General features: G+C 51.6%; 6 protein-coding genes across 6 annotated transcripts; all 6 read right to left on the bottom strand.

Moving 5' to 3' along the window:
* Positions 1–1,033: 1,033 nt before the first annotated feature.
* Positions 1,034–3,743, bottom strand: CORC01_11932 (Cas1p-like protein; the record flags this gene model as incomplete). Its single annotated transcript, XM_022623554.1, has 3 exons — positions 1,034–1,047; positions 1,139–3,526; positions 3,620–3,743. The coding sequence occupies 3 exons, from the start codon at positions 3,741–3,743 to the stop codon at positions 1,034–1,036; spliced, it is 2,526 nt and encodes an 841-aa protein (XP_022469950.1).
* A 1,531-nt stretch (positions 3,744–5,274) lies between these two features.
* On the bottom strand, positions 5,275–6,397 carry CORC01_11931 (uncharacterized protein; the record flags this gene model as incomplete). Its single annotated transcript, XM_022623553.1, has 2 exons — positions 5,275–5,990; positions 6,100–6,397. 2 exons carry the CDS (start codon positions 6,395–6,397, stop codon positions 5,275–5,277), a joined length of 1,014 nt encoding a protein of 337 aa, XP_022469949.1.
* Positions 6,398–8,827: 2,430 nt separating this feature from the next.
* Positions 8,828–9,253, bottom strand: CORC01_11930 (uncharacterized protein; the record flags this gene model as incomplete). The annotated part of the gene is made up of 1 exon (XM_022623552.1): positions 8,828–9,253. One exon carries the CDS (start codon positions 9,251–9,253, stop codon positions 8,828–8,830), a length of 426 nt encoding a protein of 141 aa, XP_022469948.1.
* A 595-nt stretch (positions 9,254–9,848) lies between these two features.
* CORC01_11929 (uncharacterized protein) lies at positions 9,849–9,956 on the bottom strand (the record flags this gene model as incomplete). Its single annotated transcript, XM_022623551.1, has 1 exon — positions 9,849–9,956. The coding sequence occupies one exon, from the start codon at positions 9,954–9,956 to the stop codon at positions 9,849–9,851; it is 108 nt and encodes a 35-aa protein (XP_022469947.1).
* Positions 9,957–10,470: 514 nt separating this feature from the next.
* On the bottom strand, positions 10,471–11,901 carry CORC01_11928 (uncharacterized protein; the record flags this gene model as incomplete). Its single annotated transcript, XM_022623550.1, has 1 exon — positions 10,471–11,901. The coding sequence occupies one exon, from the start codon at positions 11,899–11,901 to the stop codon at positions 10,471–10,473; it is 1,431 nt and encodes a 476-aa protein (XP_022469946.1).
* Positions 11,902–13,679: 1,778 nt separating this feature from the next.
* On the bottom strand, positions 13,680–14,055 carry CORC01_11927 (uncharacterized protein; the record flags this gene model as incomplete). Its single annotated transcript, XM_022623549.1, has 2 exons — positions 13,680–13,943; positions 14,017–14,055. The coding sequence occupies 2 exons, from the start codon at positions 14,053–14,055 to the stop codon at positions 13,680–13,682; spliced, it is 303 nt and encodes a 100-aa protein (XP_022469945.1).
* Positions 14,056–14,799: the final 744 nt, after the last annotated feature.

Raw genomic sequence — 14,799 nt, 5'->3', positions numbered from 1 at the left:
GGTGTCCTAGTCCTAGAGAGGGGTAATGGAACCCAAATTTAGGATAACTTCAGCAAATGGCAAAGAGAAACCTAGCATCACCTGCCATCCAACCTTGACAACCGCTTTGCATACCCGCACGCCGGCGGTATGCCGTCTCAACCGTCCCATGCCGCACCTGTCAAAGCAGCCATCATCCCATCGACAAAAGGAACGATTTTCTGTCCTCTGACGGCCAATCACGTCGTCGCCCTCTTCGACCCTTGGCGATTTTGCGACCCCACGCGAAACGGTATCACGGAAGAGCCTCACCGGGGGCTTAGGGACGAGGTGGTTTTGCTCCATTCCGAGGTGTGTCTTTCCCTTTTGCTTCCTGCACGAGTCAGCTGAGGACGGGTGTCACGTCAATGCGGGAAAGGCTGGCAACCTGTCGCGAGTGATGCCGGTGGTCATCGGCAAATCTCCGCTGCCTCGCCATCGACAAAGTCAACCGCCAGGTAAGGATTGTATCAAGGTAGGAAGTAAGCCGAAAATCATGTATTCCGGATTTACAAAGGGCGTTGAAAGACTATCGATATATCTCGCAACGCATTTGCCGCTCTTCGAAATGTCATCCAGCTACATCAGCCCGACTCGGAGAATTAAGTGGGTTTTTTGAGTTCGGCTTGAGCCGACGCAGATGCTTTCCGTCTGAACCGATGACAGCTTGGCTAACGGGGCGCCGAAGCTTGTTTTCCAAAGACCACATTGGGAGTTTGATTTTTGTGTGGGTAGATGGAGCAGACTCGAAACACACAACTGAAGCCCTCATCCCTGTCCCTGTTTAGTAGAGCATAGCACTTCAATGCGACTGACTGATGGGCATCAAGCAAGTGTATCATCTGCAACTCTGCGGCGTTGCTTCATGTAGTCATTACTGCTATTGAAAAGTCTGCACTGCGTCATTCCGGGTAGAGGGGTTTCCGCGGTTCCAAGTCGGGAATGTCGTGCAATACCCATTATACACCATAAGTCATATTACCAAACCACAGCAGAGCTAGGAAGCCAATAAACTTCAGCCGCGATGCGCTGTTTCACACAAAAGAGCTTTTTGAATTCTCTTTTTTTGTCGCCTTCTCCATTGTTGCTGTCGACCGCCATGGGGCAGGACTTGTCTTACCGTCCTTAACCGGTATGGCGCGTCCCAACGAGACTTCTTCGGCCTGCTCCCTGTTGTCTGCTCCTGTCGAACCACCAACAATGTGCAGAGTAGCGATGTGGCATTTGTTGCAGGCCCAAAGGAAGACTGTAGCAATAACCGTTACTTCGACTGCTCTCGGTAGGCGGCCTCCGCCTCCAATCCTCAAGATTCCAGCTCCATCACTTGCAAGCCATATGTGATGGTGCAAAATGTAAGCTTCGAGGGACATGCGTCCAAGAGCTACCGCCGGCGGGATTTGAAGGTCGCGCAATCTTCGGAAAGAATTCCTTGCAATGATGGCCGACAGCACAAACCAGGGGCTCGTGTACGGGTGGTAGGTGTTGTAGGACTTGTTGTTGTCATAGACCTCGGCAATAAACGCAAGGATGATGAAAACAATGAGATACGCGATGGCGAAAAATACCATTATCGGCTTCACCGGTATCGCGTCTCGTTGCGGATAAGTGACTTTCAACAGCCCGCGGTCAAGTGCGTTATTGATCCTTTCGAATGAAGCCTGGGAGTTGATGCCATGCTGACGACGCTTAAGAACCGAGACTCGGTGCGTGGCAGCCGCCACAAGTATACCAAAGTAAGGGATGAAGCGATCCATGGTGAAGTGGGCGCGTAAAAGATTCACGTCCCAGTATATCCCACAAGTCCGTCCAAGAATCAGAACAAAACGCTCAGGAGTACGGGTGCTTTGTACCAAATATGAAGTCCAAGCAGCAAATACCACGACCTTTACGAAGAATGCAACAGGGTTGCTGTTGGACTTCTTGAAGCAAGCCAACGTTGCGTAGATGACAGCAAACCAAAACGTCATTAGAGGCGCACTATAGATGATCCATTCGCTTGATACCATGAACGCGATGAGGCAGGCTAGCACATTCAGCCGACCCAACACATACGCAACCCTGCGCAGCGAAAAGTCTTCGGTACGGAGGAAATACATCGTATGACCGTAGCTGAACAAAAAGATGAAGGTCGCGATAAGGAACTTGTGTACCTTATACATTGCCAATGACTCGGACGCCGTATGGTACTTGTATAGCAGAACGAATACCAGCATCCAGCCTCTCCATTCGTCCGTTTGCTCCCGGGACAGAAAGGACGAGGTAGTGAGACCTTTCGCCGAAGACAAGATGGGTGCTTTGAAACGATGTGACGACGCTGCGAAAATAGCGAGGCCAATCAAAGGTGATAAAAAGTCGGGCACGTCAAAGTACTTGTCCTGTTTCGCGAAGATATGAGTTCGGTCGGCGATGAGGCAGTATGCCGCGACGACGAGTAGCGTAGCCAACGCCGATAGACTATCCATGAAGCGAGACGTTCGAGCAGACGGGAAAGAATCCTGCTGCCGACTCAAAAACAGGATAGGCATCGTCAACACATTGAGGCCAATAAGCAAAAGCTGGATGCGACGAAGGGGAGGGTACGGCACACAGCAGGTGACCTGATTGGCGTACCCTCGTCTAATCAGACCGGCATTGCAGTGAGCATTGAGGACGACATCTAGTTTCCTCTCTATGACAATATCGACTGAGTGGATACCATCCTCAAGCATAGCGTCGTCGTGGTCCTCGGTCATGCCATTGTAGCCCCAAGCAATATGCGATTGCTCATCCGGGCCCAGGTGCTCCAAGTTCCAGTTCATGGCGCCAATCCTTTTGGGAGTGATGGCTCGCGCGCGGGACGTGGTAAGCATACCGTAGGCCGGGACAGGCACGGGTGCCACGAGGACATGGTTGGAGAGCTCTGTAAAGGCCGACTGTGAACTGCTCTGGGGGTAAACCATTAATTCGTCGATACTTTTGTGCAGGTACGGCATGAGGACGTTGATGCCTTCTCTGAAGAGCTCCAAGTACCGGTCACCGCCCTGGCGAGCCGCCCATATACCTGGAGTGCCGAGGACGATGAGCGCTGGTGATTCTCTTCCCTCTTGTCGGACGAGTTTCTCATAATCGGCGGATCCAGGACGGTCCCGAAATCGAGCCAATTGACTGTGAAGACTGGTGGAGTTGAGCCAAGGGTCCCATATAAACTCAAGTTTGACACCCTTGACCTCCTTTGCTAGGTTTTGGTGTTTGTTTTCTGACACGGCGAAGTCAAGAATGGCTTTGTCGGCAACGCGATGATCAAGCCTTGTCATGGCAGCGAAGTAGAGCTGACGCAAAGTCGAGTCTCCAACGATGACCAAGTGACGACCCGAGAAGCAGCCCGACACATCCTCGCGGGACATTTCGCGTATCCTGCAATCGGCAGGTTCCCATTTCGCAAAGACATCCATCGGCAAGTGTGAGCCGGGGCGCGAGCGCCAGGTGCCGTTGGAGAGCAGGGCGTTGCACTTGTAGGGATCATATTGGCCTGCCTCTCATGTCAGCTTCTCGACTCAGCTTAAACTTGCCCAGGACCCTGAATTGGTGTGGCAGTTGGGGAACGGAACTGCTTTGCTCGTACCGGATACGAAATACTGGTAGACGACTGAGAGAAGCAGTATCAAGAGGGAAAGCCGCGGCACGGTCCGCAGAAAGAAGGGCGAGCCCCCGGCAGAGGCAGCTAGCCTTTGGATACTGCGGATCATTGGGGGCTAGGAAGGGAAAAAGGAACCACCCGAAACTACGCGCGAATCAATGCTCCGACTAGTAGTGGCGGTTGCAGCTGGCGGAAAACCGCATTGTCCTCCGCGCCGTAGGAAAAGCTCTCCGGGGCCGTTCGGTTCGGGGAGGTGTTGAAGAACGGGATGGATAGAGAGCACTCGCGGCGTCGCAACTTTGAGAGCACCACAACAGACGCGGGTGGAGGCTTGAAGGAGAGAGACGTGGCCAAGCGGCGAAGGATCCAAGAAAGACATCGGCTTTATTGTCGACCCCGTCAGACGCGCATACGAGCGCGGCTGCCATTTCCCTTATAATGCCAGCAATGGTCGAGGCCAAGAACTGGACGGATGACAGGGCTGGCGCTGCCAAGCTTCCGCTACGGAAAGAGGCCCGTCCATGGTCTTGGGATGTGATTCCTCAGCCTGTGACCTGCCAGCTTGGAGGAAGGGGTTGGAGGGAATCCGCGTATAGAGGAAGGCAGTAACACTCACGCAGAGCGGCAGACCACTGCATTGGCATATTGGGCCCTGGGGAAATCGGTTAAAGATGGAGGCAGTGAGATCAGGCCAGCGGCGCAAGGGTCCCCCTTCCGTGATCCCTGCTGGATGTCGACGACGCACCTGCTTCGGGCAAGCCACCACGCGACATTGGCACCGGGCAGGATGCCTGATAATCCCGCTATTGCCGCAGGTGGTCTCCTGCAGTCTTGTGGACCGGGCAAACACACGCAGAGATGGCCCACTTGTATTGGTCAGTGCAGCACCCTGACGGCCAAGAAGGCGCACTGCCTATTTTTTCCCTCTCGGCTCGAAATTTTCTTCTTCTCTTCTTGTACACCTTCTCGTCATCCGGCATCTGCCAAATGATGCCATCGCAAACGGCGACGCAGCTCTTAGTGTTTGAAGTAAACACTACTCGAGCACTGCCAGTCATTATGGTATCCCTACCCAATCCAGGGTATGAGTTGCATGGCAGGTCAAAATAATGCTGCTGCAGAAACAGAGGTAGGTAAGGAAGGGAGGGCAAGGAAGTCGGTCCGTCAGTCACGGTTTCGCGTCACACACATACAATCTTGATGCCGTCTTTTGCCATAGCTCGATCAGTTCAGCCTTCTCATCTTCTGATCTTGAGCCGGATACTCCACGCCTCGCGTGCGGAGTACAAGACAAGATTGAACCCCAGGCAATGTTCTTTGAGTACGTAACCTTCTGATTTCATGTGAAGGCTTGCGTAATTTATCTGTTGTCACAACTCCCTCGGTCCCAGCACCTTTTTTCATGCAGAGATCTGTTCCGTTATGTACGAGTGTCTACCTCTCTGCCTTACTAAGGGTTGAAGAAGGTTTTGTTAAAGCAAAATCAAAAGCAAAAGCAAAACATATGATTCCTCGACCGATGGTCGTTGCCATTGCGCATCATAGTCTCAAGAAAGCTGCCAGTCTATGTGCCGTTGGTTAGCTTGACTCCGTACTCCCATCCCAATCACCCTGATACATTCGTGACCAATCCAATAGCCTCAGCGAAGATACATTCCCCAGTTACCACGGGGGGCGCGGGTGGTTGTCGGCTTTGGCTGCTTGATAGTCGCTCGCAGAGCCGACAAAAGACCCTGGCGGTCAAACTCTGTCAGCTGGAGCTTCTGCGCGGCCTGAATATGTTGAACGTCAACATCCAGAATGCCTCGGATGGCAAAAAGCTCATCGGCACCAAGGCTGTCCGTGATGCGCTTGGTCTTGTAGTTCAAGAGAAAGTGATCGCTCATCATCTCCTCGCGCTTATTGAAGGTGGCAGTCGTGGCCTTGGAGATCTTAATCGTCACCTCCTTGAGGTTGGGACACTCGGCCAGCTTGATGAAGGCCATGTCGGACTGAGGACCGCACCAATGGATCTCAGCTTTGCGCAAGTGGTTGAACAGGTTGCTGTTGGCCTTCAGCTGGCCAAGGAGCTCGCAGCAACACGAGAAGTACTGGGTCTGCTCGTCATAATACACCTGGAAGAATTCGTCGCGCAGGGCCGCGCCTAGGGTTCTGTAAATATAGAACTGCTGTTTGGCCATGAGTCCCAACGACTTTACCTCGGGGTTGGCACAGTTGCAGCGGTATTTATCCTGGATACGCTTGAGTGCTGGCATTCTGCAGGCCTTTGGGTTGGGGCAGACGATCATGCGGAGCACCCGTGCTCGAATCTCCCGAGGCAACTTCAGAAAGGGGAAGACGGTAGGAGAAGGGCGGTCTGCAACGCAAGAGTCAGCTTGAACCGTGGCTTTTTTTTTTTCAACATTCATATTCCAGGGACGATCCCATAAAGAACACAAAGGCCCTTAGGGCTATGAAGTACTTACTGGCAATCTCCAAGACCTCGGTGCACATGTGGATGATCAAGGCGCATTCTCTGGTCTCGTCTTCTTTATGTCTCTCCTGCTTTGTCATTCTCTCTGTGCACTTTCGGATCGTATTGATCATGGCCTGGCGTCTCTGGGGGCTGAGACGAAGCATCCGGCCAACCTCAGCCATGTCAATGGCGGTTGTCTTGGTGTCTTCCAGAGCCTGTAGCATCACCTGCGTGTTCTGGCACAAGCCGAAACGCTTGTGGACGTTCTGACACTTGAGGACAAACCATGAGTCCATACCCAAAGCCATTGTGTCGATCTGCTTTCGGTTCTTCTCCTATGCTTGTGTACGATATTTAACAGTCCAAAGGCCCTTCAGTTGAAGCCTTTTCGGTGATGTATACCAGATGTGGCAGGCTAGGCGCTAGAGGTGTCGGCAAAATCCAGTCTCGGGCTTGATGAAAATACTAGCTGTCTTCGCTTCCAAGATTCAAAGCAGGTTTTTGCTTTCAGGTGACCCGTGTCGAAGTTATGGTCCTCCACCCAGAAGTGATTCACAGTTGCGCTAGTCGTAGGTGAGAGAAGACGCTGACTTTACTGCCTGATTCTCAGGTTTGCGTAATGAGCAGACTGTAAGGAGACGCTGTAAATGGTGATGCGGCCTAGCAACGATGAGGTTCTGTGCTTTGCACCCTGGATAGACTTGGTCGGCTGTTGATATTGGCTTTGTCAACGGTCGCTCCGTTTGAAGACAGTGAACAAATTGCGATACTTGTCAAGTCGGCCTAAAGCATCAGTGTCAGCAGGATGGCTGAAGGTCTTGGAGGACAGATCGGTACACATCGTATTCTGGGATGCCGGAGTTCCATTTGCAGTGAGTACATGTACAGTTGGGTATGGTAAAGCTTTGGAAGCCAGTGCTAAAGTTCAACGAAAGACTCACCACTTTTCGCTGCGCGGTATGATGCGGAAGAGGGCGCACTTGATACCCAAGTAAGTCAGTACGGTAAGGTATGAAGGAAGAAAGGATTTCTGAAAGGGTCCAGAGGTGGTGGACGTGATGGGAGCCCCTCTGAGGTGAGATGTGTCTGCGGCAGGTGCGGCAGGTGCGAACGAGGGTAGTCAAACAGAGAGATGGATAGAGGTGAGTGTGGCAGCTGTACGTTCAGGCTGTTGTTCTTCCTTCTTATGGAAGAAGAGAAAGAAGTCAATACTGTCTGTTGTAGCTGGAGTGTAACAAGCAGAGTGAGAAGATGCTCTTAAGTGGGTAGAGATGCAGCAATTGAGATGAGATGAGATGAGATGCGGTGCTCGCTTTTGGCAGGCACGGTGGGAATGTCCAGGAAGGTGCCGGTGGGGAAAAGGTACCTCGGCTAAGGTAGATGTATTATTCGTAGCATTCTGGTGATCAAGGCAAGTTGGAGCAGACCGGCTGCTTGTTACTAGTTTTTTTCTGTTTCCAAGTGTGCCTTGGACGAACTACACTGCTAGAGGTTGCTGAAGTGCTACTGGCAATGGATCAAGGGCCAAGCAGGGCAAGATTTGTATACCACATTTAGACGACTACAGGTGTGAGAAAATGCATGGTTTGATGCCATCGTGTCTCTACAGAAGACTACTAGGGCTGATATATTTTAGTTTGAACATCAATACTGAACCATTATATTACAAAAATCTTTGGCTCCACTGCGAATACCATTTCTACTCAGTTTCAAGAGGGGCTGTTGCTAGATGGGGGTTGATAATAATATGGTAGGCAGCACTAGGTGGGTTTGGAGATTTAAAAAAGATATCCATATTTTGTCAGCAAGCTCACATTGATACGGGTGGATATACTTATGCTCATGGAGGAAGAGCGAGAAATGCATCTCAGGGTACATGAAGCTTCAGGGGTGGAAGTGTGAATTCTTCCTGAGCTGGTAGCTTTTGCTCTATATATCAATCAACCTGGTGCGTTACTCGAAGATGAAATCGAAGATGAAATTGAAGGTCACAACCTTGAAAACCTGTATGTTTATTTGAACAGAGTCAGAAAAGCTAGCATCAAATGTAATGGAGATATCGTAGAGGCAGGATTGAAGCACCACTCACGTATAGCACTTGAGCCCGCGCCCCTCAGTATCATTTGTATTTTCCCAAGGAAGCCCATGTGAGGTGACTTCATATCGAAAAAAATGAAATCGTTAGTATTGAGAACCATCGTGACATGACTAATAATAAGCTAGGCAGTTCCGGTTGTAGGCTAGTGAGCAATCCTTTGTTACCTCGGGTTGGGGTGATGTGTAGAGCCTTATTCTGGTTAGTGTTGACCTCAGAAGCACATCTCCTTTGTCTCTACTCTCCAGGTCACAGACGAAACGAGTTGCTTGCCACTTGCTTTGATTTGTGATCAGTAGAGTAGAATTTCTCATGTGTATCGTCGACTTCGAAATCAGAACAAGTCCTGCCTCGTTGCCATCTTGTTATATCCCAGTACCTAGTGTTGACATATTCATACAACAACCCAGATATCAGTCCCAGCTCAAGTCTCCCCATTGAGAGAGTAAAATCCGAGCACATTGGCTCAGTCGCATTTGGCTCGGTAGCCTTTTCCCCAAAAAAGTTCAAACCCAAACTCCAAGGCGATGCCAAAAAAAAAAAAAAACGCTCCGAGACGCCGAACTCGGCTGTCTCTCGATTCCCAAGATGGGAAAGGGAAAATGTCTCAGACGAGAACGGTCAAGGCTCTCGGGCCGAGACCTCAAGGCCTCTCATCCTCCTCCGGCACGGACCGGAACTGGCTTTCGCGAGGCAACGGATTCATACGGAGCGGGCTGTCGTCCACATCCACGCTGTTGTGGCGCGACGTGCCGGGACTGACGTTGATGCTGTAGTAACTTGACCGCGCATCGCGACTCATCTGGCGCTGACCCTTGCCGAACGTCATGGTGAAGCCATTGAGGATCTCTTGGTGTCTGAGGTTGGTCTCATTGAAGGGCCTTTCGCGCGGGTCGGCCTCCTTCTCCTTGATGGCGGTCTTCTTCTTCGGCTTCTCTTCTTTTGCTGACCGCCAACCGAACGTCTTTGCGAGGCGGAGAGCTGGGGACTTTGGGTCTGAGCCGCTACGATCTCCCTGGCTGGGCTCGGAGATGGACTTGCGGCGGCGGAAGTGATCCCGGATGGCCATTGTGTTGATATGATGAGATGTTGAAGAATGGGTTGGTGGGAAAGTGAGAAGATGATATCGATAGCTGATAGTCTTATGACGCTGCTCGACTAGGTATTTGAGTTGTCTGAAGAGGTGAAGACTGATACTGAAGTGGTGTAGTATAGTGTTTGGTTTGCGTTGTAAACTCTTGGTTTAAATGAGTGAATTAAAAGAAGAGTAGGATGGCAGGGGAGCCGAATAGTATTTAACCAGGTGTGACAAAGGGCAAAAGACTTGGCAGCGTGGGAGGGGAACGGATGTGGCGATCCAAAGAATAGCACCGTTGAAAAGACCCAAGAAGTTGGGATCCGTGTCGCTCCAAGCGCCTTTCCTGGACCCTGCATAGTTGCAAGTTGCATGTTAGTCGCTGCTTTCACAACCCGCGGGCCATATGCAGGGCTGCCACCCAAATGGACTAACGACACGCTGGGTAAGGTACCACCCACACCTTACGGGCCGGAGATCAACTCTTCAGGCCGATGCTACCTTACGTGCTCAAAGTGGAAGGCTTTGGGGATGGCGCAGCGCCCGCCTCTGGCTGTATGCGGGGGTGTTCTTCAAATGCGGGGCGACGTCATTCCAAAAACACCTGGTCTGGCCATTGCTCTTGGTCAAGCTCCCTCGCTTGTGGCCGATAGCGATGCCACCGAGGGCCGATGTTCCCTGCTCTCCTCTGATCCATATGATCGTCAACGTGGCGGGGTTGAGGTCTTCGACGGTCTCGACCCGATCTCTGAATTCATTGTTCTGAAGTCTGGCCGTCCCAAGATACCTTCTTTGTGAAAAATCGAACCGTCCTCGATGGTACCGGCCAGGCCGGTTAGCGCTGCAGGTCTGGAATCCCGCCATGTCTCACTTAGTGCCAGGCACCTTAAACTCAGTAGAACCGTAAGCAACGACTCTCGGGCTCAGGGATCGAACAGCAGCCTGCGCGTGTGTGTTGGAAGAACATCAATTGGTGCATTCTATCTCCAAAAACTTGACCATTTCCGGAACGCCAATGCTAGCACAGCGACAACCGCCTGACGGCTGTCAGACACAACACTGGCCATCGTCAAATATGCCTAGTAGTACCCGTTTAAATGTGCAGTTGGAGATGCAAGTTGAACAAAGAACTTTGGGTGCTTTGGTGGGTGGGTAGTACCAAGCGAGAGCGATAATTCAAGCGCCCCTGCTGTTCCATCCAGGGCTCATCCTCATCGAGATGTGCACTCGGCTCCAAAAACACCAGCGCTGCTAGATCCAAGACCACCCAAAGCTGCGAGACCCCAAGCCAACGCTGCAGATTCCCAGTCCACTTCACCATCAGGCAATTCGTCGCCTTCGACTGCGGCGCGGCTTTCCGCAGGACTCGGCTGGTACATATCTTCTGGCGCCTCCTCGGGGTTTGCCGTGTGCTTTCGGGTATGGCCACGGCCTCGGCGGGTGCTTCTAGAGGCTGATGTCTCTGAAATGGTCATCTCTGCGGGCTTCACTTGAGATGCATGTTGATTACCTCTGCGCCGCGTGGAGACTGTGCTGGTTTGGCTGGACGATTCCGATTCCGGCGATGGTTTGTCACTCCCTTCCAGTAGTCTGGGTGGTGGCTTTGCCTTCGATAAATCGTTCGGGGCGAACGGAGTAGAGGCGGCTAGAATGTTACTCACATCCAGCACACGTGTAGCCGCCCATAACCCTTGGCTGACTCCGCTGAGCAAAACGTCCCATGCCACAGCAGCTACAACAGGATGATCGGATGCCGATCCTAAGACCTTGCCAAGTGCTGTTGTTGTACGCTCCCACGTCGAACGTTGCTCTACGTCAAATGGTAGGAACCGACTATGACGATGATAGTGGGCATTCGGCGCATTGTAAAGCAAAGCAAGCGCGGTGCCTTTGACGTGAAATGCGAAACTCACTGTGGACACAAACCGAAAGAGGTCAGTGAAGATGCCATATGCTCCATGGGGATCAGAGTATACGGTTCCCCAGCTAGCTGGAACGACGGCAGGGATGGCAATGGGAGCAAAGGTCAGAAGCCGTCCAAAAATTGCGATCCGGGCAAATGTCGCCGTGCCTGTTGTCGATGGAGCCCAGTATATCAAAACATACGTAAAGCAGAATGATGCCAAGAGCAAGGCCGGGTGTGGCGTCCAGTTTGCAGGTTTCACAGGTAAGAATCTCTTGCGCAGACGTCCTAGTGTGGAGGTCGGATGACTGTCGTCTGCTGTGGTAGTCGGGGCCGGGGTAAGAAGCAGTGCGAGATAGAAGAGGTTCTGGGCGAACGAAAGGCTGACAAGGTGTGCCAATCCAAGGTAGGCCCAGACAGAGGGGATGCTCCTTCGCTTGCCTTCGATGGCCAGCAGCAAGCTCCACGAGACCGTTGCGAGTTCGATCTGCTGGCCCCACCAGAACCGACGAGCTTTCTCGGCGATGATCTCGAGAGCATCCAGGTGGATTGATGTGTCATTTAGCCAGCGGCCGATGAAAATCTCGGTCGCATTTCCGCTGGGAATGACCCCATGATCGCCATAGAAGCTAAGATGCCATGAGTAAGCCAGACAAAGAAAGTGCGCAAGACGAAACAAACCGAACTGGAGCTTCAACTCCACGTTGGTCTGCCCAGACGCGATATGAGAGTTTCGCATAGCTTGAGGCCCAGTAACTTGCAAGAGACAAGCTAACGAGTGCCAAACTTGCAAACAGAGGTGCGAGGGCTGAACGCCGAACAAGTCTTGCTCTTGTGCCCTGAGATGGCGGCAAGTGCTGATACGATCTGGAGAGGCTTCGAGCGACAGTGGTGCCGAAAATTGCCACTGCCAGCGCGTGGCCAGCCACCAAGCTCAAAGGCAAGTACCTGAATATCATATCAGAACTGTTAGTCTATCATGTCGATGGATCAAACGCACTTCACTTCCGGTTCCAAGGTCACTGGCGCCATGTTTGTTTCGTTGCACTGGCTAGATGGCTGTTGCTGCTTGGTGTGATATTACAGGATAACTACCAAGGTAGGTAGCTACAGTGAACCCGAGGTGAAAGATGTCGCCCTCGGGGATCAAAAGATGCAGGTGCGCAGCGCGTCATCATGGCACACACACTTGGGCGCGTTCCTTGGAAGCTCACTCGATAGCTCCTGCCGTTGTCAATCACAGCCTGGGGTGTATAGCTACCTACATTTAGGCGAGATGTGATATGCCGTCATGGTAGTGGTACTAAAGAGGGCCTCTGGCGGCAAGTGGCACTGCAAGTCAAGCACAGACCACCTGAATGTGAGCCGGAGAAACAGAAACGGCGGCAGTGCTAGCGCAGGACTGGGACCAGCCCCACCCCTCACCAACCATAAAAATCTCTTCTCGCGATGCAACTTCACTCGACTTCTCCTTTCCTCTTTACTACAATCCGGACCAAATTTACATCGTCATATGTTTTTGGTCTGTATGGCGGCTCCGCTATGCGGCTTGCTGAGGGTTGTCCTGTTCTCCTTGGACTTTCTTCCGTTCCCGGCCTCCTAAAGTAAATCCCATGTGAACACCTTTCCTTATCAGCCGAGTATGACGACTCTTCCTGGTATTTGACTGTGGGGTGGTCTCAACATCCTTTTGTAAAGGAATCTGAACTATTAAAGGGTTTATCCTGCGTCCAACCCGCATTTTCCTGTCCCTGCCTAGCACTTCGCTCAAAAAGTACTGCGGTATAAGAGAGGCAATCTCTTTGCCTTCTTCCAAAGCGTCGACAAAGCAGCGTTTACCAACCTGGCCGGTCTCCTGTCGAGATTTGATATTGGGCGCTTTGAATGACCTGTTTGCTACCTAGGCAAGAGGAGTTGTCTGGCATTCAAACCGAGTCAAAATCTGTCGTCACACCGTACGCGGTGCTGATTTATAGGAACGATACCATGAATCGTCAGCTGTTGTCTAATTTGACAGCAGGGAGAAGAGGCAATCCGTGACCGCAACTTTAAAAATATTGTCTATGAAACCCTCTCATTCATCATTGAGAAGAGGGTCCGACACGAATAATGAACACACGTGGGTTGCACGCGTAACTTGAAGTTGGACCAGACGGGTTTCATTCAAAAAGCTGCTCCGTAGCCTCCAATTACTTTTCATGCTTGTCCGAATAACACAACGTCAAGAGGTCAAACATACTCGGCACCTCGGCCTCCACGACCGTTCTTCCAAACCAAAAATACAAGAACAAAAGTCGTCAGCGCAAATCCAAATGTCACAAATTGCATAGCCTGGTCCGCGGTTGCCTTCTTGCACCTTTCTAAAAAGAACTCTTCAGTTGTGCCGGGTGCACTGTACCACGCTCCATCACTCTTGAATCTTCCACCGTTGATGATTTCGCTTTCAAAAATTGCTTCCCCATGGGCCCTGTCACACGCAACACCGCGCAACCTAACGGCGAAAGCCTAACGTCCTAATTAGCAATCGCGTGTACCTAGGATAAACATCGATGGACCTACGATGCCACCTCCGAGAAGTAAAACCCCACTCAGCGCATCCGCTGCCATTACCAGCAGAGCCGGGATGGCGTCTATGAAGACAGAGATCAGGCCAAGCACAGCGACGGCTAATCCAAAGCCGCCAGTAAATGTGCTATACTTGGTAGTTGTGGGAGCGTCGCCAATCTTCTGTACCCTGACAAGGTCGACAGAGAGGCCGAGGACAATAATGGCCATGATGCCCTATGGAACGCGCAGTGTTAGTTCATCCACGCTACCAGATCTCATTAACTGAGACGAGTATCTTGTCACAAACCTGAAGGGCCCAAACCCCCATGCTGATGAGGTTAAGCATGGTCGGTGCCTTAGAATCAACTTCGTATAAGGCGTAAGTGGTGTGCCTCTTTTCGGTGATGCGAATGGATATCTTTTCGATTTACAGATCGACTAATAATACAAGCAGATAGTAACGAGAATCAACAACGGATCTTTGTGAAAAATAAGAGGGCGATGGGTAGGTCACTTATATAGTGTGACTGGGTCAAAGACGAGGACAGTCCTTGATGAGTTGTGCCACTTGAGGGCGCCGGCAATCAACACCCAACCTTCATCTTCAATCGGGCGACGGTGCAGCAAGGTATTTCCTAATCTGTTTCCGTTCCCGAGTGACACATAGATCAAGTTCCTGCATGTTTGTGCCGCTGGACGAGTCACAAAGGCTCCTCGCTGGCAACTTGCATATCAGGCAGGCTGCTTGGCCAGCTTCTGCCCGGCACTACTGTCCAATTATCGTACCACAGGAAATCCTCTTGCTCCTCTTGGAGCGTGCAGCGTGGCTCAGACTCGGGCTGCCCAGCAGGCAGGAAACTGGCGGGTTGTGAGTTGGATCTGGGAGTGATCCTGCAACGGCATCAAATCACGTTCTACTGTTAGAAGAAAGAATTCCATGGGCTGGTTCAGAAAGAAGAAACCAACGGTAATATTCAATAGGCCGAGCCACGAGAATCGACAGAATCTAGCTGTTGCTTGGAATGACATGTCGTTTTTGTTCGTCTAATTCTGGAAACATTGTCTCGGGCGCCTGCTAAGGTCGTTGCCT

The sequence above is a fragment of the Colletotrichum orchidophilum genome (genome assembly GCF_001831195.1).
Source record: "Colletotrichum orchidophilum strain IMI 309357 chromosome Unknown Scaffold_137.1, whole genome shotgun sequence".
NCBI lineage: Eukaryota > Fungi > Ascomycota > Sordariomycetes > Glomerellales > Glomerellaceae > Colletotrichum > Colletotrichum orchidophilum.
This window is presented reverse-complemented; position numbering and strand designations above follow the sequence as displayed.